The sequence below is a fragment of the Pelodiscus sinensis genome, chromosome 3 (assembly GCF_049634645.1).
Source record: "Pelodiscus sinensis isolate JC-2024 chromosome 3, ASM4963464v1, whole genome shotgun sequence".
NCBI classification, from domain to species: domain Eukaryota; kingdom Metazoa; phylum Chordata; order Testudines; family Trionychidae; genus Pelodiscus; species Pelodiscus sinensis.
Window position 1 is genome coordinate 18630963 of NC_134713.1, and position 22704 is coordinate 18653666.

General features: G+C 45.3%; 1 protein-coding gene across 1 annotated transcript in view; it reads left to right on the top strand.

The window, feature by feature from the left end:
- The first annotated feature begins 4843 nt into the window (after window positions 1–4843).
- SDC1 (syndecan 1) overlaps window positions 4844–22704 on the top strand; it is a 29908-nt gene continuing 12047 nt past the window's right edge. The window contains exon 1 of the mRNA XM_075923437.1: window positions 4844–5023. Coding sequence (XP_075779552.1) covers window positions 4967–5023 — 57 coding nt within the window. The 5' untranslated portion in view covers window positions 4844–4966. The remainder of the gene's footprint in view (window positions 5024–22704) is intronic.

The following is a 22704-nucleotide window of genomic DNA, read 5'->3' on the forward strand; positions in this document are numbered from 1 at the left end:
AGGTTTTGGCAGCTCTGAAATATACCCTTAGGTCTATTAAGCCTTTGGATGACAGTTGTGGAACCAGATTCTCCTTTTTTAGAAGGATACTCATAAAAACAGAAGAAGGGACATATCGGCTCAGACCACTAGTTTATCTAGCCCCGTATCCCGTCTTCTGACAGTGGCCAATGTCAGATGCTTCAGAGGGAATGACTAGAATAGTTCAAATCATCCATTATCAGTCATCTATTCCCAGCTTCTGACAGTTGGAGGCTTAGGGACACCTAGAGCACGCAGTTATGTCCCTATCTTGTCTAATAGCTATTCATGGATGTATCTTCTATGAGCTTACCCAGTTCTTTTTTTGAACCCAGTTATACTTTTGGCTTTCATAACATTCTGTGGCAGCAAGTTCCGCATGCATTGAGTGAAGAATTTCCTTGTATGGTTTTAAACTTGCTGCTTATTACTTTCATTGGGTGACTCCTGTTTTGCGATGTATTTGTGTATCCCTTTCTGAAGATCAGCCTCAAAGCTGATATGAGGTGTGCCTGACTGCAAGCAGGGGAGGCAGGCAGTGTTCCCTCTAATCTCTTCCTTCCATGTGCGGATTATTTCCAGCCACGTGTGGAATAAAATTTTGATGTGCCTCACCAGTAGAAACACAAAATGTAGCTTTGGGCATTCTGCTAGTCAGCAGAGCTGCATCTGAATCTTTCCTGAGCAGCTGGACAAGCACACAGCTTACAAGAAACACTGGTGGTGGGTGAACCTTGGGTTCTGGGCAGCTAGCCTCCAGCCCAGCCAGCCTCTTCTGCCTGAGGTACCACCCTTCCTACCCCCTTTTCCCCCATCCCAGTCCTGATACATTTCCAGCTCCAGAGCATCAGGCAAGCAGGTGGCATGGCCCCCCGTGCCCCAGCTTCAGAGTGCCAAGCCAGGCACATGATGTAGCCCCTCCACCCTCAAGTGACAGCTCCGGCCACCCCGAGCCCCAGGCTGCAGGTCAGCCCCACTAGACCCAGTCCTGGGCCCTGAGGGAAGAGCTGCAGAGTGCCAGCTGCAAGCAGAAAGATTCTGTGGGTGGACCATGGGCAGTAGGGGCGGCCCATCCGCATAAGTGAACAAGGCGGTTGCCTAGGGCGGGCACCAAGATAAATGGGGCACCAAACGGTGGCACAATATCATTGAGGGGTTTGGAGGTGGGGGCGTTGATTGCATGGTTCACCTAGGGTGCCAGTTGCTGGCAGCTAGTCTAGGGCTGCCCCTGATGGGCAGGACAAGGCCTTTGGTACCTGCTGCTGTGGCCCATAGCTATAAAGGTAATTTCTCCAGCCAGGGCTCCCTAGATCACAGCAGTATGTCTTCACACATACACCCTTTCTTGGTTACCTTTCATCTACATCTGCTATGCCGTGAACTGTGGATGGCAAGGATGAAGAATTCCCCTTTCTAGTAGTATTGTGCTACCATTTCATTTAGTTTCACTTTTCCCTCCTGTAATATAAAATAAGGTTCTTGTGGGACCAAATTAGCCTAATTGAGAATCAATTAGTGTTTTGTTGTTAACGTCACTGGTAGCAGAATATGATCCCTACCTACCCTTGTGAATTCCTTTAATTCTCAGCTTAACATTATACATGTTCTGTAAGGAGACACCATCGAAGCACAATAGGTTTTGGAAAAACAAGCTTTTACAAAAGCTTTAATCCTGTAGATATATTTCCATGATTTAAAAAAAAAAAAAAAACTTCCCATGGGAAATGGTTTTTTTTTAAACATTCCCCTGCGATATTTATGATCAGACCCTGCAATACTATGCCGCTGCACTAAACTTCACAGAGAAATTGATTGGAAACAAACAAACTGAGTAACACTCTAGCCCCGCAAACCTAGTAGTAAAGAGGAAGTATTTGCAGGGGTGTTTGTGGAAACAAGGCCTACTTTACCCTAAGGCTATGTCTACACTAGGAGTTTTTGCTGGAAGAGGCAATGCAAATTAAGCGTAGATTAGCATATTGTCACGCTTCGTTTGCATAATCTCCTCCGATGCCTTTTGTGGATGAGGTTTTTGCGCAAAAACAGGCAGTGTGGACATGTCCGTTTTGCGCAAAAACTCCTTTTTGCACAAGCTCCTTATGCCTCTCTTCATTTGCACTGCCTCTTCCAGCAAAAACTCGTAGCATAGACACAACCTAATTGTCCAATAAAATAAAATAAAAATATAAGCAGTGCAATTAGTAACAAAATAAGTTTAATTTAAAGGTTATATTTTTAATAATGTATCACTCCACTCTATACAGACCAGATTCTTCTTAACATAGTTGTTTTGGTTTTACATTTTTTGTCATTTTTGTCTTGATCTTTGTCACAAATCTAGTAGGTTCAGAAGCTAAAATGGGGGGGGGGGTAAATTACTTAGAAAAGTTAGAGGTCTTCAAGTCACCTGGACGTAATGAAATGCATCCTCAAGAATATTCAAGGATCTAATTGAGGAGGTTTTAGAGCCCTTAGCTATCATCTTTGAAAAGTCATGGAAGACAAAAGAGATTCCAGAAGACTGGAAAAGGGCAAATATAGTGCTCATCTGTAAAAAGGAAATAAGGGCAATCCAGGAAACTACACACCAGTCAACTGAAAGTCTATGCCAGGAAAAATAATGGAGCAAATAATTGAGGAATCCATCTGCAAACATCTGGAAGATAAGGTGATAGGTAACAGCCAGCATGGATTTGTAAAGAACAAAACGTCAAACAAACTGATAACTTTCTTTGACAGGATAACGTGTCTTGTGGATAAGGAAGAAGTGGTAGACCAGGTATACCTTGACTTTAGTAAAGCATTTCATACTGTTTCATATGACCTTCCTATCAGTAAACTAGGGAAATACAATGTAGATGAGGCTACTATAAGGTGGGTGCATAACTGGTTGGATAACTGTTCTCAGAGGGTAGTTATCAATGGTTCACAGTCATGCTGGAAGGACATAAGTGGGGTTCTACAGGGATCAATTTTGGGATCAGTTCTATTCAATATCTTCATCAACTGTTTAGATAATGGAATAGAGAGTACTCTCATAAAGTTTGCAGATGATACCAGGCTGGGAGAGGTTGCAAATGCTTTGTAGGATATGTTTTTAATTAAAAACGATCTGGATAAACTGGAGAAATGGTCTGAAGTAAATAGGATGGAGTTCAGTAAGGACAAATGCAAAGTACTCCACCTAGGAAGGAACAATCAGTTTCACACACACAGAAGGGGAAGTTTCAGGGGGTAGCAGAGTTAGTCTGTGCAGGATAAACTTAAAAAACAACAAATGGTCTGGAAGCACTTTATAGACTAACAAAACATGTAGAAGGTATCATGAGCTTTTGTGAGCACAGCCCGCTTCTTCTGATGACCAGAGTCATCTTCATATGACTAAGGAGTACTGCAGAAAGGGATCTAAGGGTCATAAAAGATCACAAGCTAAATACAGTGTGACACTGTTGCAAAAAAGCAAACATGATTCTGCGCTGCATCAACGGGAGTGTTGTGAGCAAGATAGGAGAGTCATTCCTCCACTCTACTCTGCACTGATTAGGCCTCAGCTGCCTCAACTGGAGTCTTGTGTCCAATTCTGGGCATCACATGTATGGAAAGATGTGGACAAATTGGTGAAGGTCCCAGAGAAAAGCAACAAAAATGATTAAAGGTCTAGACAGCATGACCTATTACAAATACAAAGTGCAGCACAATTGAAAATAAAACAAACTATGCAAAGAGGATAAGAGAAGCCTGTCTGTGGCAAACAGGAAAGGCAAACCTCATGAAAGAAGCGTTGTAATAAAAGCAGCATCCCAATATGAAGAGTTCTGTGTGAGCTGGGCAGCATGTCTCTCGCACCAGCAGAAGGTGGTCCAAGAAAAGAAGTGTCCTCAGGCACCTTGTGACAGTAAAAACAACCACCGCCGAAGTTGCTCAGTTTTTGCACGAAAAAAGGAAACGTCTGGAATCCAGCCAGTCTGTAACAGCATCATCGGATCACAGGATGCGGGAGCCACGCGTGTTCACAAATTACACGTAGCTGTAAGGAGGAGGGGGGAGTTGCGGCTACAATAACTAATTAAATTAAACCCTCCCATGGTAAAAGGAGGCTTCTATTCACTTCCACGGTCTTAAGCAGGCAAGGGAAGAGTCAGGAAGCCGAACGCACATTTTTCGGGGGCGGGGAAGCAGCTCCTGTATTTTATTAGACCAACTTCTGTTGGTGAAGCGAGACAAGCTTTTGAGGCGTGGGGGGCTGGGAGGGGGCTGGCAAGGGGCTTCCACTGGTCTCCTCCCCCCTCCAGCACTTGCGTTCGTGCCTCTTGTTTCAGATGTTGCTTCCCTGTTGCTGCCATGTGGCAGCTTTTTAAAAGCATTCCCCAGCGTAGCCGGGTATACGCCGTTCGCCTTTTACTAAAGAGCTCCCTGGAGAAGCCCATTTACGAAGACAGGCGGGGACCCCTGGAGCTTGCTGGGGCTTTCCAGACTGGGCCTGGGGGACAGGGCGCGTTTGTTGCATCGTCGTGGGTGGGGAGAGGGGTGATTCTTATGCAAAGTAAAGCCGAGAATAAGCTCACAGGGAGAACAATGCACACGCCGGCTGCCCGCAGCTCAGGACGTGAGAAATCAGCGGGTTGAGCAAGAGCTTGCGTAGGTGAAGCAGGTAAATGATGAGGCGGTGATTTCGTTAGGAAACAGCCCTGGAGGAAGCGGTATTAAGAGGTGGGGGGGGGGGGGGGGCAGGAGTGGGCGGCGCTCGCCCCGAGAGCCGTGCCCGGCGAGGGCGGGGCTGCGGGCGAGGTCGGTGATAGGTGACGATCGGTGCCGTGGCCGTATTAGAAGGCAGAGTGCAGCGAGTCGGGTTCTTTGCAGCTGCGGGCGGCTGAGCGCGCACGTGAAGCGGGGACCCCGGGAGCTTCGCACAGCAGCAGCAGCAGCAGCCAGCCAAGGAGGGAGGATGAGAAGCGTGTCAGCCGCGTGGTTGCTCGCGCTCTGCTTGCAGGCAGCTTGCTCGGTGAGTGGGGGCTCCCTCTGGGGCGGGGTCCCTGCAGAGCCCCGCTGGGCCAGGGCGGGCTCCTGGGGCGGGAAGCGGGCCCCGCGCCGGGAAGGGGGTGAGAAGGGGGGGGCGGCTGCTTCACTTCACCCCCCCCCGCTTACAATTAACCAAAGCGGCTCCGTGGGGGGGCGAGGCTCCAGCCCCGCGCTGGCCGCCTTAGCGGGGCTGCCGAGGCGGCCGCAGCAGCCTCCTTGCAACAGGTTAGTGGAGCCGCCGCTAGTTGGCCAGCCCCGGCGGGCTTCGTTCACAGCCCCCCTCCTGGCTCCCTTCTCCCTGCCCCTCCTCTGGCGGGCCGGATATTTGCCTCGCCTTTGTGCTGGTCGCTGCACGCTGGCGGGGGTGGGCTGCTGGGAATTGCCGGCGGAGGGCGAAGGGCCAGGCTCTCTCGGGGGCCGCCTGCCAGCCCTCCGCCAAAGGAAGGGGCCCTCCGCGCCTGCCGCAGGGAGGAGCGCAACTAGCAGCTGGAAGCAACTAAGAGGTGGCTGCTGGCGGCTTCCCGCGCCAGGCCTTTCAAACAGACCCCCTAGAGCCGCTGCCTAATTAAAAACCCAACTCGGAGGCAAGAAGTGCAGCCAAGGCGGGGACAGACTTAATCAGACACGCGGTCCCGCTTCAGGGCTAGGAGGAACACGCTCCCGCCCCCTCCTCCCTCGCCATGAGCTAGGCTGGCCGCTACGTTATAAAATAGTGGAGCGCTCTGCTGCTGAATTGGCTACTTAAAGCGAGAGTCCGGCTGGGAAAACTCTCGACAGATTTCCCCACATCTAGATGTTTTGTAGGGTACTTGTTTGTGCTCCTGCTGTGGCGCTAAAACAAACTTGTGATTGTAGTTTGTTCCCTCGTGCCTAAACCTTGCTTGGGTTTTCTAAATGACATGCGTAGTGGCTAACATGCCTAGTTAAAAAAACACAACTTCTTTCATTCAGTGTCCTGGTTATATTAAACTCTCTTCTGTAGTGAGTTACCTGCTGTCTGCCATGTCTGGCTGCTGACTTGGCTTCTGCAGAAGGCCCTAATCCGGTTTCTACATCCCTGAGGAGAGCGTCTTGCTTGGAGTTGCTGATTTTCTAGATAAATCACTATCTCCTTTGCGTGCTTACCATGTGGCTTCCTAATGGTGGATTAACAAAGCAGTCTTAATTAGATTCTGCAGATCGACCTTTCCCTTACTACCCCAGTGAAAACTTTATCTGCAGACAAAGAATATCTGGTCTTAAAAAAACAAAAACAAAAAAACCAAACGGCAGCCTTATAATGTGCTTTCAACATTCTCCAACTTGGAGTGGATCTCCATAGTCACTTATGTTGTAGCCACCAGATGTCAGCACTGAATAGCAACTCTCTTCAGTTCTCTTCCCTGGGTCTAGTTGGCAAAGTAATTGGACAATGCATTTCAAAAATTGTGTTGCGCTTATGCTGACTGCATAAATTAGCCATTCCATAGGAAACATGGTCTAACTTGAAAGAAGTGGAAAAGCACTGACCTATCATTAAAGTGGTTGTAAACACTCACTGATCCATAAAAACTACCTCTTGGAAGTGTCCCCACTTCATAAAAGTCACTCAAGGTGACAGTGAGTTAATGGCAGAAACAAGACTGGAATTAAGCAATGCCAGGCTCTCAGGCCCATACCTCATGTGAACAAGTGCACCACATCTTGAGTGACAAAGTCTGTGTAGTGCCCATCTTTATCCACAATACAAACACAGTATCTGACTTTGCATCTGCACTATTCTGGTAGTCTCTTCCTCCACTCAGAGTTCCACTTGTGGCATGCAACTTCTACCAAGACAACAGGCTCCTCTGTTAAATGACCTTTCCTGAATACTGAACTGCCCCCTCCTAGGTAAATTTCAAATGTTGCCTAATCCAGTGAGGGAAGGGAAATTTGAAATCCTGAAGAGATCTCAAAGCTTTTCAGGGTAGAGGGGGAAAAAAATCAGAACACTTTTACAAAGGTAGAGTACTACAGAGTTCTCCTGACTGTCAGATACAAAAAACAAAGGGTTGTGGTGTAGAGAACCTATAAATCAGTTATGCCTGCCCAAATTAGGAAGAACTGTCACTGCAGTCCTATTGCTGCGGCTTCATATTTAATTTGTGACTTGAGCTCCAGAAATCAATCCTTTTTATTAGGTCTCAGAGCAGTAGATGGGCCCAACCTGTGGGATATTAAAACTCTGAATTTTATTCCTGTGAATAACTTGGCCTTCTCCAGTCCATCTCTGCCAGGGTAGGCCAAGTACTGTTGGGTTCTAGCCAGCCAGTTGGTGGAACCGGTTTTCTCTTATCAAGAGGCCCTTATGCATAAATAGATATCTATGGGGTCCTATAGACATCTAGCATTCTGATAGCAGAAATAATCTAAACTAGAAGATATGGCGGGTTTAAAGACAATTCTCCAATATTGGGAAGAACAAACTGAGCAAAAAAGCCTCAATTAATGTGTCAATGTTGCGTGCTGCCTGAATAACTTCCCTTTTAGCATGGGCAAGTTATGTGCCAGAGATCAAAGCTGGTTTACCCCTCAAGCTGCCCTTGACCCACAAGATGAAGTTTACTGATTTAAGATTACTGAAGATGACGAGCAATGCTGTGTAGGCTTCTGTCTACTTGGGATTCCATCTAGTATGCTGGGACCCCATCCAATGTACTCTATGCTACCAGTGTGTTCTAGCTAGTTCCTACTCCTGCAAGTCTGAGGAGTGGGCTGTAAACCATTCTTGGAGCGCTTCTGATACAACTATGCAACCAGGAACACTGCTCAATAGCTGGTCTTGACATGTGGCTGCATGATGCTGCAGAACTTATCTTTTCCTGTTCCTCGGTTTGTCATATTGGTATGTTGCCTGCTTTCTAAGAGCAGGGGGTTTCTTGTGCTGTAGTTGGAGGAAGAGGAGAATGTGTTTTATTGAGGATAGTGAGATACAGTACAGCGTGACCTGTTCAGTCTCTAAACTAATAGGGTGGAAAATGAGAAGGGCGTGACACTTACGTGGACTGTGAAGAGGGGGGAGGTTACCCTCCTGAGTTCCAAAGCTGTATAGGGGTAGAAGGCTGTTCCTTGTATTGCTTGAGGGGGCTCTTGTGGTAACTGTGCCTTGCTGTAAGAGTGGATATGTCTGTACATGGCATAGGAACCTGGAATATGTCCATCTCCCCACTGGCTTTCTGACACTGTCACATTGCTTCATGGGCTGTCTGCTACTTTTCCTGGCCCCACACTTGGAAAAGATCCTCCCCTCTGATAGAGCCCATGACCATAGCAGCAGTGTTCTTGTTCCACATATGCAACTTGTCCTTTAGGATTGCACAGGATTTAGTTCAGTGACCTTAGTAGCCTATGATCATTTTAACTGGCTGATGTTGTCACATAGCTACTAATTTTTAGAACGGCTTCATTATTGGTCTATTCTTGCTGTGTAATACACTTCATAGGGCCCTAACAAATCTACAGCTGTGGCGGCAGGCAGGCATAGTGCAATCCCTCTCCAGCCTAGTTAGGGGAAAACTGCATTTGCAACTTCTATGGTCTAAAAATCGTGCTTGGCTTCTAATGAGGCATAACTCCCTGACTGCCTTAGTACAACTGAATGCTGCAGTGCAGGCTAGCAAAAGACTAGCAGAGTAGGCAAAGAACCTGGCTTTGCTTTGTATTCAGTGTTGAAGACAATTTCAGGGGTGATACAAGTCATAGCGAGTTGAAGAAACCTGTAAATCTTCTCAAATAAAGGGACACAACTTCAAGTTCAAGTGCACTAACCTGAATTCTTGCTAGAATAATGCTTCGATGTAGTCTACATTGAGCATGCATTGCAGTCTGGGTCTCATTGTCTTAAAATGCTGTAGGGACTCCTACAAACCTTGCTTTGCGACTCCTGGTGTCAAATGTGGACCCTCTGAATGCCTTATTCTAGAAGTGTGAGAGCCCTTCAAGTGTCTTACCTGGAGCCAAACATGCTTGGTGTTCAGCAGAGTCTGTCATAGAAGTAGTGGCTGTGGAGACTTTTCTTGCAGAGAACTCTAAGGCTGTGTCTACATTGGTGTGATCTTGCACAAGTACACTGATGTTCTAATGTGTGAAATCAGTGCTTCTTGCACAAGAACTCTGATGCTCCCACTCAGGAATAAGCCCTCTTGCGCAACTGTTCTTGCGCAAGAGGCCAGTGTACACAGGTAACGTGAATTTCTTGCGCAAGAAAGCCCTATGGTTAAAATGGCCATCAGTGTTTTCTTGCACAAGAGAGGGTCTACACTGGCATGGATGCTCTCTTCTAGAAGAGTTTTTTCACAAGAACTCTTCCTCAAAAGAGTTCTTGTGCAAAATCATGCCAGTGAAGACGTAGCCTAAGGGTAGGTCTATGTTATGGGATAAGGTTTAATTAAGATAGGCAATTTCAGCTATGTTGAGTGGGTAGCTGATATCAAAGTACCTTAATTTAACTTTTGGTGCTGCCCATGCTGCAGGGCATTGAAGGGAGAGTGTTCTCCCTTCGACTTCCCTTACTCCTTGGGGAAGCAGGACTACTGGTATCAACCGGAGTACCCCTCTGTTTGACTTAATGTTATCACTAGACTCACTACTTCAAACTCGGGAAGATTGACAGTGGCAGCTTTGGCCTTCTCTGTAGGGTAGACATACCCTAATGGAGTCCAATGTTTACTCCCTAAGTTAAACCTTCATTCTAGTTCATTTCAAACATTAATGTTGTCACTTAGTTGCCTGAAACAGGCTGATGTAGGTTTTGGTGAGTGTTCCACAGGAGATCATTCATTGCTATGAATGGAACATAAAATACAAAACTTTTTTAAATTATTTCTGTGCAGAAAAGGGTAATCTGCAAACACAGCTCTTAAAACACTGTTCAATTTACAGTATAGGCTTTCTAGCAAACCTAGCTGAATTCTTGCTAGGTCCAGGACTGTAAGATGTAAGAAATGTGGTTAAGTTGTCTCTGCACCCACGTGGAACAGTGTTCTGTGCTGGGAACTACATGACTGCTTGCATGTTTTATGACTTGGTCTGTAAGGCGTACAAACTTTCTATCTGCAACTGGAATGTTCAGTGATACAGAACTCAGAGTGAAGGCAACACACGAGCATTTCATTTTCTGTCATCTGAGTCTTGGTTATAAAACTTGTGTATCTCTGAAGGTAACAAAGCAGCTAAACTTTCAGTACTATATGCTATCCTAGGGGTTTTTTTCCAACAGCCTTGTGTAGGCCTAATATTGGGCTTGCAATCCTCATCCTCTGTATAGCATGCTTGACTTGCATTTAATAGCATCAAATGTGTACCTAACACCAGGTTCCTAAGTAAGCAATGCCTTTTCAAAGATCAAAAGCTGAATATTGGGGTCTGAAGACTTCTTACAACAGGTTTTTTTCTCAGAATAACATTTTCTAGTGGAATCTCTGGCTCACTGGGAATGAACTTCCTCTACAGGGGCAACTGAATTCTTAAAATGTTGCACTCTTTTATGGCTCTTCATCCTCTATGCATAACCTGGAAACCCCTCTGGGGCTGTTTTGGCTTAAATAAAGTAATAAAAATGACTTGCCTGGCTTAATATCTGGGTATAGTGCTCTTAGTAGTCAATCTTTCTTCTCCCTCCCCCTGCTTTGCAAAGTGATTCACTTACATTGAACAGATGGCTGTATTCCACAGCACTGTCTTCTGGTTTGTGGTATCGGAAAGCTTTCCAGAATGAAATGATTAAATCAAAATGTAGAGGAACAGAGCTCAACTCTGTAGTGGATGACTAATGTGTTTATGGGATTGCTTCCCTTTTTTTTTTTTTTTAAAAGGATTATCTTTAGTAGTTGGCAATTGGGTAGAAACTAGCAAGGAACCGAATTATCAGACATTCACTTATGGGGAGTGGAGGTCAATACTGCTCTTATAAATGGTGAGGCATTCTTTGAGTATCAAGCATATGTGGATCAGCATGATCTGATTGACTTGCTGTACACAATCTTTTTTCACAATGCTTTTGATTCTGTCCCTCACCAAAGACACTTAGAGAAACTCCATTGTCATGGGACGACAGGAGTAGTCCTCTCAGGGATCAGTGGTTTAAAAGATAGGAAACAGTTTAGGCCCATTCTCCAAATGAGGAAACTCTTGAAATTAACCTCTTTCAAGTATCTGTATTGGGATCTGCACTGTTCAGCATAGTGTGAGAAGGGTAAATAATGAATTAACTGTCTGCAAAGTGTCCCAAGTCCAGAGTTATCATGAGATGTCACATGTTTACCCTTGCCATACAAAAACCAGGGGTGTCACATGCAATAGACAGCGGGTATAATAAAATAGGTGGAAGTAGTTTTCACAATGCACAATTAACCTGTAGAACTCATTGTTATGGGATTCTGTGATGGCCAAAAGTATAACTGTGTTTACCATGAGCTTTATCTAGTTTTTTGGATAGCCATTGAGGGACCTAGTAGCTAAGATGGTCAGGGATGCAACCCCATACTCGGGACCCTCTAGCTCTCAGAAGTTAGAGGAAGACAGGGTATCTCAATTGCCCTGTTCTGCACTCTCCCCCAAAGCTCTAGTAACGAGTACTGTGTAGGGTACTAAGCTAGGTGGGTTATTGGTCTGACCTACTAGGGCAGCTCTTATGTTCCATGTCATGGGGTTCCCTTATTACTGAAACGTCTGACAGTCTTTTCTCCCCCTAACCATAACTCCCCCTCCCCCAAAAAGAGACAGATTGGTTGATTTCTGTGATATTTCTCTTATCTGTATTGTCCTGGTATGCACACTCAGACACTGGTGAAAAGTGAGGGGACAAGCTATCTGACAGCAATGGATCACTAGCAGGCTAATACTCTACAAATCTGGTTGTCTTTCACTGAAGCTCTGTCCTCTAGCAAATGCCACTCATTACCTTAAGTGCTTAATGGAAGAAACGGCTGTCTTAAGTTCTTTATGAATTCACTCCTGGAGAAGCGAAGGTGGTTTTGAATGCACTGCATGGTTATGGCATGTCTGCAATGCCCTGTTGTAGAAAAACTTAATCTCCTGATCTTGGTTCAGATTTTTGGACCAGGTGATGCCTGTGTAACCCACACACCTAGTGGGTGTATTTCACTGTAGTGGTAATTAGACCATTTACAGTGAGAGTCAAGAATGAGTGAGCTCTACCGCCTAAACTGAGAGCCAGCAGGCTTTAGAGCTTAAGCTGAAGAGGCTTCTACACTAAAGCTCCAGAGGTCCCAGGTTCGAATCTGCCTGCAGGCGGTTACACCTGCATTAGGTATTGCACATTATTTTACCAACCAGGTCTCTGAACATAACAACCTACACAGAGCAGGAACTTCTCTATAGTAGTCTAGCATTTCTCATCTGTGCTTGAAACTACACTTTTCCACATGTAATTGTAAATGTGCAAAAATTGAAAAAAGGACCCTGTTTCCTAGACAGAGCTCTATTTTTCTCTGGGGATATGCAGAACATGGCTGCTTTAAAGACCCCTGCTTTCACTTCTCACCACCCCAAAAAATCTGAACTAAGTTCAGAAGATGCATTATCTTTCTCTTAATTAATCTTGCTGAATTAATATGGGAAAGGCTGTCTGACAAATGGCCATTAGTGCTCCTGCTCTAACCAGCATTCCTATTGCTAACCTGAGTGGCATCCAGGGGTTACTAGAATAACAGACTTCATGGAAATCTGGGGGTGGGTAGGGAAGAATAGAGCCAGCTTACCATCTGGAAAGCAAGTAAGGGTTAACTAACAATTTCAAGATGAATGTTTCTTGTAATGCTACTTACAAAACTACAGTGTCTGGGGTCTGCATGAACTTCCCTGCAATAATACTATGGCTGCCAGCCTTTCAAGGAAAAACATGCTTGATTCTCTTCTGCCTTAAAGTAAATTAATGATTTAGACCAGTCCCCTAATTCAGGCAAAATAGAACTTAAATGGGGTACAAATCCTAGTGATCTGTCAATCCTGTACAATTTTACAAAGTGTGGAACAGAGCCAGGTTGCAAGCCACATCTTAGTAAAATAGTGTAAATCCTACAAAGTGTAACTTAATTTAGGGTTTGGGCCATTAGTAGTCTGTTCTCTTAAAGAGATCAGAGGGCTCTGGCTTCTAAATTAAGATCATATGTGCTGGAAAGTGTTTACAGTTCATGCTGCCTTATTTATCACATGCCTCACTGTCATACAACAGACACAGGAAGGCAGATTTAAACTTACTCAGAATTTTGCCTGCATGGGATTTGGAGAGGGAGTCTCCAGTTGCAAAATAGGAGGTTGGGTAACTTGCATCTGTCAGCATCTTTCCATGCTAAGTGTATTTTAGCTTGTTTCTTATCTCTGTATGCTTCCTTAGCTACAGAAGTAAGTCCCAGTTCCAAGAACAATGGACCACCATAACTCGGGGTCTCTGCAGTCTTCCCTGTTGTGGTTTGTCTGGGTTAGAGTCCTTTGAAGTTGAACTGGACACTTCTGTTGCTACACCTGTTTGTAGGATACTTATCAATAACCCAGATGCTAGTTAGAAATGTCAGCAGGCTGATTGAATTCATGTTTGAAGGGACATAGGGTGGGTGCCTATGTGAGGTTTAGTGGATTAAAGGAATCACTCTGGCTAAGGTGGGGAGTGTGGAAAATCTGTCATTGGCAGGCACTGAAATTGACAGCCATCTGGTTTTTCACACTTAAATATCTACAACAGGTCAGTGTGCTTAAATGGTATCTGGGTGGAAATGGGCAAGTATTCTAAGCTTGCGTGAAATTGCATTTTAAGCCACTGAACTTTCCTGTTGGGTTTGTAATTTACAGATGTGAAAGTGGCAGGCTTGTAGTAACTTGCTAGCTATTAGTACCAAACCAGTTGAACCAAAGGACAGCTTCTGGGTGTTAGCTATTCTTTCCACGCAAGTGTGGAGGTGTGGAGGGTCAAACAAGAGGGCTGCTTGGGCAGTGAAGAGTGCTCTTTCTAGCTCATCCTTGCAACAAATGAGTCATGGGCTGTAACAGAATAGCTGTTGAGCTTAATCTCCCAAAAGTTACCTAGTCTAATTTTTCTATCCTCAGAGACCTGAAGGATGTGGTCATACCATTTGGAGCTTCTTTACAGGGTTTCTGATCTTTATCATAAGAGCTAGTCTCCTTGTGCTCAGTCCCCATCTCATAAAAATCCTGCCCAGCTGTTAAATGCACATTGATTTTTGGCTTGTCCTGGCAATCTGTAAGGAATAGCCAGTCAAGTGTGCTGTGGCAAGATGGATGCTATATATAGAGCAATTCTAAAAAACCACCTCTGGATTGTGCTAGGCTATTATGGGAGCCAAGAATCCTGTGTAGAGATCAGTGTATTAAAATACTTTAACTTGGATGCTGTAACACATTAGCTCATGCTAAGATTCCTCTGAACCAGGGTAGTGATTGACAACTGAAATAAGTACCTTACTATACGTCTACATTGGAGTACTGGCCTGTAGTCACAGAGGGTGCCTAAACAGTGGCACTACTTCAGGATACTTCTGACATACTGAAATAGTGTTTTCAATGTCTTGATGGTGCACCCGTTTCAAAATAACGGGTGCACTTTTCCAACAGCCCTGTAAACCTCGTCCCATTTCACATCAAAATTTCGAAATACGATAAGCAATCTGCATAACTTATTTTGCACTAAGTGCAGCGTAGATGCACATTGAGACACATTGATTAGCCATGTCTTACAAAGGCTTCTACAAATTGCTTGACTTAAATAAATGTGTGTTTGGGGCGGGGGAGGGAGGGGATGTGCTGATCCTAGCAGTTTGCTAGGCAAGGCTGAAAGTTCCTAACCAGACTCTAGCCTCTCATGCTTTGCTTATTAATTCCTTTAGGATCCCTTCACAAGGGGAGGAGCTACTCAGGGAGATTTTTTAAAAACTTCTCCTGGGTGAACAAGGGAGTCTTGTGAGTTTAGGAAAGGTGCATGAGTAGAGTTCTGCACAGATACAAATTTTGTATCTGCAAAAATGAGCTGTGGATGCTGAAACACGTGGATGTAAAATGGATTTGTAGGGCTCTTGTGCATGAGAACTGGATATCTTATTAAATATCCTCTAAAACTAGGTCAGTAAATCCTTCCCCTTTCAAAAAATAAACAATGTGGAAACATGCAGGTGGAAGTCCACAACAGAAGCAGCTACCTAGTCTATTGTAGTAATGCAGGACATGTGAGTACTTGCCATGTGGGCAGGTAGTATACATGTGGATTTGGTTCAGGCAGCTCAAAGCCTTTTGACTATAGGCTTTTGAGATCAGAGTGGTTTGACGCTCATTCTCACAGCACAGACACCAGACTCCTACAGAGAGCCTGCAGGAAGGAGAACATCAAACTGGAGTGGAGGGAAACAAAGCCCTCCTTTGAAGTGTTACGGTATCCTCCTTCAATAAGGATACCTCGGGGGCGGGGGGGGGGGGGGGGGGAGAGGGACCCCTGTGAACAAGACCATAATGGAGGCTTGATTATTGGAAATATTGGTAGCTAGGTTTGTGATGACGGGGAGAACTACATGGTGAATTGTGTGCTGGATTGGAAGGTTGTGGACCTCTCAATGCTTGTGTAATGCTGGGGTGCAGGTGGTGATGGGGCACATGTAGGTAAAGTGAAACCGGGAAAGGTAGAGGAGAGGTCCTGGAGATGAGACTCGAGTTGAGCACATCCATGGTAAGGAAGTAAGCAACTGATAGAGGCAGCAGTGTGGGGTGGGGAGAGGGTGGATCTGGTGCTTGAGGGGGAGATGGCTTTTAAGCCAACACCTCATGGCCGCTGGCTGGTGCTCCCAGGATAGTGCATGTAGATGACAGGATTAATTGATATGCCCGGGCATATCAGTTAATTGTGTAGTCCTCTATCCAGTCACCCCTACTATGCAGGAAGGATGGGCTCCATTTAAACCAAAACCGAACTAGATTGCAGGCATGTGGAACACAAGATCGGAGATGTTTATAAACTCCGGGCTTGGGGAATGCTGACAGATGTGGAGGAACATAGTTTGGACAGACCCCTTCCTACCTTAGGGCAGGATTTACTAGAAGATACTGCAGCGGTTCTCATCTTATTTGGCCCACAATGTTATATGGGCCACATCCTATACTAACTCTATGGCCCTGAAGATTTCACAGCAGGCCTGTGAGCCACAGGTTGAGAACCACTGCATATATCCTAGTGGAAAGGAGGAGAGCAGTTAAATGAGCCCATTCAAATGCATCACATGAAGGCATACAATAATACTGACAAATTTTAGAAGTGCAGAAGCCTAAATAAAAAAATCTGTGAACTTGAATTGCTAGTATCAAATGAGGGTATTGATACAATGGCATAAACTTGAATGATGATCCAACGATAGTCAGTTACAGGTTATGGATAGACTTTCTGTATTTTGTAAATATTTTATGGTATAAATTCCAAGTTTGAACAGTGAGTGCAGCAGTAAGTAAATTTTATCAGCCATCTGACCAGGATGGTGACATGAATAATGATATGGTCAGATCAAAGGCTATAGCAACAGAACCTAGTGATGGGGGATTTCAGCAATCCCCATGTTGATTGGGAACAAGTCACTTCAGCATGGGATGCAGAGGATTTCTGGACACCATTAATCACTGCTTCTTGTATCAGTCAGTTACAGAACCCACAAGGGAAGAGGCAACTTCTGTCTTAAGTCCCAACTGGCATGCAGGGTCTGGTCCAAGAGGTAGCTGGAACTCAGGAAGAGCAACCATAATGCAATAACTTCTGGAGGAGGGAATACCAAGACACCCACTACAGCAGCATTTAACTTGAAAAAGGAAAATTACACAGAGGAGGCTAGTTAAATGGAAATGAAGAGGAATGGTCACAAGGGTGACATGTTTGTAAGGTACAGGTAAATTCCTTAAAAGAAAATACCAACAGGCTCAAATTAAATGTGCCCCACATGAAGTAAGAAGACCTACACAGTATCATGACTAAACAGAGTAAAAGAAGCCCAAAGATATACTTCAGGATTGCACATCTCCTCTCTATTTTACTCAGTAAAAAGTAGTATAAACTCAGGCAAGTGAAATGCAAACTTTTTTAGCCTGCCTAATTATAAACAACTCTTTTGCTGTTAGTGGCATTTGCTTGTTGCTCTTCAACTTAAGTACATCAGAAGCTGGAAGGCCAAAGCTAAATGCCTGTGGAAGATGTGAGGAAAATCCCTACACCTGAGCCATTCTTTTAGGTGAAAATATAAGTAACTATACCAGATTCAGGTGTGGGAGGGAGGTTTTGGAGCAAATTGATGTAATTAATAGTAACATACTAGGACCAGAGAACATTCTCCAAACTTGCAGAACTAATAACTTTAATATGTAGCTATCACTTAAATCAGTCTCTGTAGTGGCCAGCATATTGCTGTGGCACCTAGATACAGGGACATGCTGACCAATGGGGGAAAGCGAGACTCTGCAAAGTAGGTGAGCAGGCAGAGAATATTTTGTGGGCAGCTGTGCAGGGATTCACCTTAGTGAGAACTATGGTTGGGAGACTGTTGCTTCATATAGTGTACAGTCAACTTGTGGAACTGCTCACCAGTGGCTATTTTGAAGGCCAAAAATATAACTGGGTTCAAAAAAGTATTTAATTTCATGGAGGATAGGTCTGTCACTGGCTATTAACTAAAATGGTCAAGGATGCAATGCTATGCTCCAAGTGTCCTAGATCTGACAGAGCTGTGGCTTGATGACTTAATTGCTCTGGTCTGGTCATTTCCTCAGACACATCCAGCTCTAGCCATTGTTGAAAGCTTGGATCCTGGCTTAGAACAATTGGACTGACCCAGCATGGCCATTCTGTACAGTAGAGACTTTGAAATCAGTAAGTTTTATGGAACCACAAGAGTGCTGCTTCACTGAAAAGTGCTGTTGCAAAACCAATTATTAGCTAGTTTGACTTGCTCTAATACCCTTCTGAGTTGCATGTTAAGCAAAGAGACCGGCACATGAGATTCTGTAGTAGCAATAAACCTGGTATTGGCTGTGAAGGAAAAGCTGAAATGGGAAATCAATATTCTGTACAAAGATCTGGAAAAATGGTACAATAAGACCTGGTCTCTGTACACCCTTTGTCCCAATATAACTCACGCTTATGGGTGTGACAGTCTTACACCGGTACAATATCTTGATATAAATGCTATTATACCAAAGTTCATGTTGCGGCTTATTTCCATAGTGAAAGGAGACTATTGTAGCACGTGGTAGAGTGGATACGTAGGTATCCTGTTGACCTTGTCCAGTGGCATGGGGAAAGGTTTCCTGTGTTGTGCTACAATAATTAACAGAATACAACTCCTGCATCTTTCAGCTATGCTCTTTGCCTTAGCTAAGCTACCATTTTAATTACATAACTTGAAATGCATCAAACATGGCTGTATTAGGAATACTCAGACTAACCTCCCAATAAGATGGGCTTAATATGGGGTGGGCAATCATTTTAGCCTGGGGGCCCCCCCAGAAGGGATGGGGGTCCTAAATGGGAAGGGGTGGGGCTACCCCACCCCCACACCATGATTAGTCTGGGGGTGGGGAAGCCTCTTTGCCCCCCTTCCCACTAGGCACCCATGCCCTGGAAGAGGCTTCAGACTCCCCCACCCCCAGGCTAATCAGGGTCTGGGGGCAGGGGAGTGCAGGAGGCCTCGTCCCACCCTGCACTTTGAAGTGCCACAGACTCCTTGCAGGGTCGGGGTAGGGCGAAGGAAGCTTTTTCAGATAAAACCCGATAGTGTAGACCTAGCCTTAATGCTTTACTGGACAAAACATTCAATATACTAGAACACTGCATTTGTATGTGCCATGTAAGCCTTCATAACTTCAGTCACTCAGTTACAGGTCTTTGGGATGGGACATTCTGAAAGGCAGACTTAAATGCATGCAATGTTATATAAATTAGTGAGTGAGTATATATGCAGTCTTTCAGCTGTGGAGACTTCTTCCTAACTTGTCTGCTGTAGTTGGCAGCACAGGCTTGCCAATGCTGGGGAGGGGAGCCCCAAGCCTAGGGGCCAGATCTAGGTAAACCAGGGGCCGCAGGTTACCCAACCCTGCTCAACAGCATTACTCTTCAAGAGCAGCGAAGCATGAATTGCACTGCAGTTGACCTAGCTGTGAGCCAACAGTGTTGGCTACAATAGACCACCTAAGCTCTGCAATGACCAATAAATATTGGTGGTTCTCTAGTGCAGGCAATAGCATGCAGGAAGCATGGACTGGTGGAAGTAGGGGAGCAAAACAACATTTGAAAGACTGCTGAATTGAGCAGAACTTTGAGTGCTTGTAAAAGTAAGCTCCTTGGGGCATGTCTACCTGTTTGTACAGTGCCTGGCATAATGTGGGCCCTGATCCAGGACTGTAGCCCTTAGGAACTGCCCTGTGTAATGTAGAGAACCTTTAACTATTCTGGTACAAAAATTACAGCTTGTGCCTATCTCAGGTGACCTCTCCCTAGGCAAGCCTGGGATGAAATTCATCCTTTCAAGTTCTCTTGACTGCTTTCCTCACCCAGTCTCTTGCTCAAATCCACACTCACTGAATGAATGTATATATGTTGCTCTAGCATTGGTACAGGTTGGACTTCCCTGGTCTGGTGCCCTCAGGACCTGAATGGTCCCAGATCAGGGATTTTGCTGGATCGGGGAGGTCATATCGGGTCCCTTGCTACTGGCCTGCTGGCTGGCTGGCTCCCCCCACTGCTGCTAGCCATGTGCCTTGCCAGTTCTCTTCTCCCCCACTAAGTCTGGCAGTCCAGCTCCCAAGGCTCTGGGCTCCCAGCCCTGCAAGGCAGCTCTGGTGGAGCACGCTGGGCTCCTGGTCACACAGGGCAGCCCAGCTGACATGCTCTGGGCTACAGCCCCACTGGGCAACCCCACTTGGGCATGCCTGGCAGCTCAGTTGTGGTGATCCCAGCTGCCGTCCCTCCACTGGGACTCTCCAGTCTTGGATCACTTGTGGTCCTTCTGAGAGTCCCAGTTTAGAAGTTTGATCTGTACTCTGCATGAGATGCTCCACCCCCAGATGAGTGGTAGGTAGAGGTAGTGTACTCCATTGGGGGGGGTGTGTGTGTGGGGGGGGGGGTGGGTGGGTGGGTGTGTGTGTGTGTGTGTGTGTGTGTAAACATGCTTGTGCACCTGTGACTTAATGCTCATCCCTTATCTGGGGGATAGGAGTGTCTTGTAGTCCCAAAGGGTACACTACACGTAGCCACTAGATCTGTCATTATCTCTTCCCCCACCATTGAGGAGAAATCCCCTTAAGTGTAATGTTTTCTTCAAAAACTGGTCTGCCTTGTGGCTGTTAGTCCCCTGTAAGATAAACTGCCTGAAACTTTGCTCCTTTTCCAAAAGAGCAAGTGACACATGCCAAAATCAAAGCCTTTAGGCTCCACGTCTTCCATAACCTTGATTCCGTGGAATTAAAACAGGTGTGTTAAATCTGAATGTTAGAGTTTAGAGTGGTGATGTAGCACATAATGTGTTCACATTTTAAGCATTCAAAAATGCTTAACAATTTCAGACAAACTGGCTCTTGCTTTAAACTATAAACAATAATCATTCTTAGCAGCCCTGGTGTAACTTAAGGTGTTAATTCACACTAACAGGCTACGTCTACACAGCTTCCCTCTTCCACAAAAGCCTATGCAAATGAAGTGCAGATTAGCATATTGTCACATTTCACTTGCATAATTAATAAGAGCTGTTTTTGCACAAAAAGGCACTGTCTACACAGCGCCTTTTTGCGCAAAACCCCCTCTTGCGCAAGAGCCATTCTTCCTGAAAATGAGGAATAGCAGCTCTTGTGCAAAAAGGCTCCTATTTATGCAAATGAAGTGCAGCAATTTGCTAATCTGCACTTCATTTGCATAGGCTTTTGTGGAAGAGGGAAGATGTGTAGACATAGCCTTAAACTTCTCTGGCATACACGACTTTAGTTGAACTTCTTCCGAATCATTACTTGGAATGAGACTGAAATGAGCCATTCTTACTTCAAACCACACGGCTTCTAAAAGCCATGTGAACATTCTGAATGACAATTGGTTTAAGTAGATACTTGAGGTTGTACGGATGCAGCTTTCTCCGCCTACACTATTACTAGCTTGTTTAGATAAGAGGACTACAAGAGGTACAACTGAAAGACAAAACATGCTGTGTCAAAGATGCTGCTGTTGTCCTCAGGTGGCCTCTCTAGAAAGACATTCCACTGCCTCATGAGACTTGAAGTTAGAAGTTGCTCCTTTTAGTTCATTCTTAAACATGCAGGCTCTGCTGCTTAAATCTGGCCATAAAAGGCAGTCTGCATGTCCCACCCATGACAAAGCTTTCTCCTGCAACTAGGGACAACTTAGCATCTGGTCCACTTCAATGTCAGACTGCTCAGGCTCTTGGTGTTGCCTTGGCCCTCCCTATGCTCCCATCCAGGTTTGGTGCTTCAATCCAGGCTAGCTGGGGGCTGGTGACCCACTGACATTGTAGTGAAGACACAGGTTAAACAATTCACTGGGGGAGAATTGAAGGGCAGCTCCGCATACTGCAACACCAAGAACCCTGGGATGCACTCAAGCCTGGAAGACTGACATACAGGGGAACACAGCAGCTAGGGAGACCTAGCAGCAAGGGCAGGGTTTTATCACCACCTGGAGGAGCTAGCAAAGGGCAGCATTTGAACAGCCCTCTAAACTAAGGGAGCAAAAATTAAAAAGGGTCTTTCTAACTCACAGCTGCGTTCATATTTAACCTCTAATATCCAAGAAGAATGAGTTTAGGATGGGGTGGGAGTAGCAGCCATTGGCATGGAATGATATAACTAAATAGTTCTGTTGGGTGGAAACCCACAGAGGCTCTGAAAGCAGTGTTTGGATTATGTTAAACTTGCACATGCTGGATTAAAGACTCTTGTTTCTTTGTTAAAATTCTGTCTCTGTAATCCCTCTGCTCATTGGTTTTTGTGTAGAGCAGGGGTTCCCAAACTTTTTGACACAAGGACCAGTAAATCCATTCACAAGCTTTCAGAGGACTGGTAACATTCATTTGCATAGTCATTAAGCAAATTACGAATACAGGCAGTCCCCGGGTTACGTACAAGATAGGGACTGTAGGTTTGTACTTAAGTTGAATTTGTACTTAAGTTGGAACTGGAGTCCAGGTTCAGCCGTTGATGAGTTTCAACAGCAGCTGAATCTGGACGCCTGGGACAGAGCAGCTGGGGCGCTGCCGGGTAGGTCCCCGCAGCGCTGCACGTTGGCGCTGCAGGGACCAACCCAGCAGCACCCCAGCTGCTCTACCCCAGGTGTCCCCAAGTCAGCCGCTGCTGAAACTGATCACCGGCTGATTCCAGGAAGCCCAGGGTAGAGAAACTCACATAAGTCGGATCCGTGTAACTCGGGGACTGACTGTATGCAGATATGGTGGTTTTGGTCTTCCCAAAGCCCCCAGAGCCAGCTGTTGCAAAGCTTTTGATACAACCACCCACAATATTCTTATCAGCAAGTTAAGGGAATATGGATTGGAAAAATGGACTGTAATCCAATAAAACCCTGCACCACCACATGTATTGAAAAGGGGCCCATTTATTTTCAGAAAGCTGACACCATCTTTGGAATTTTTT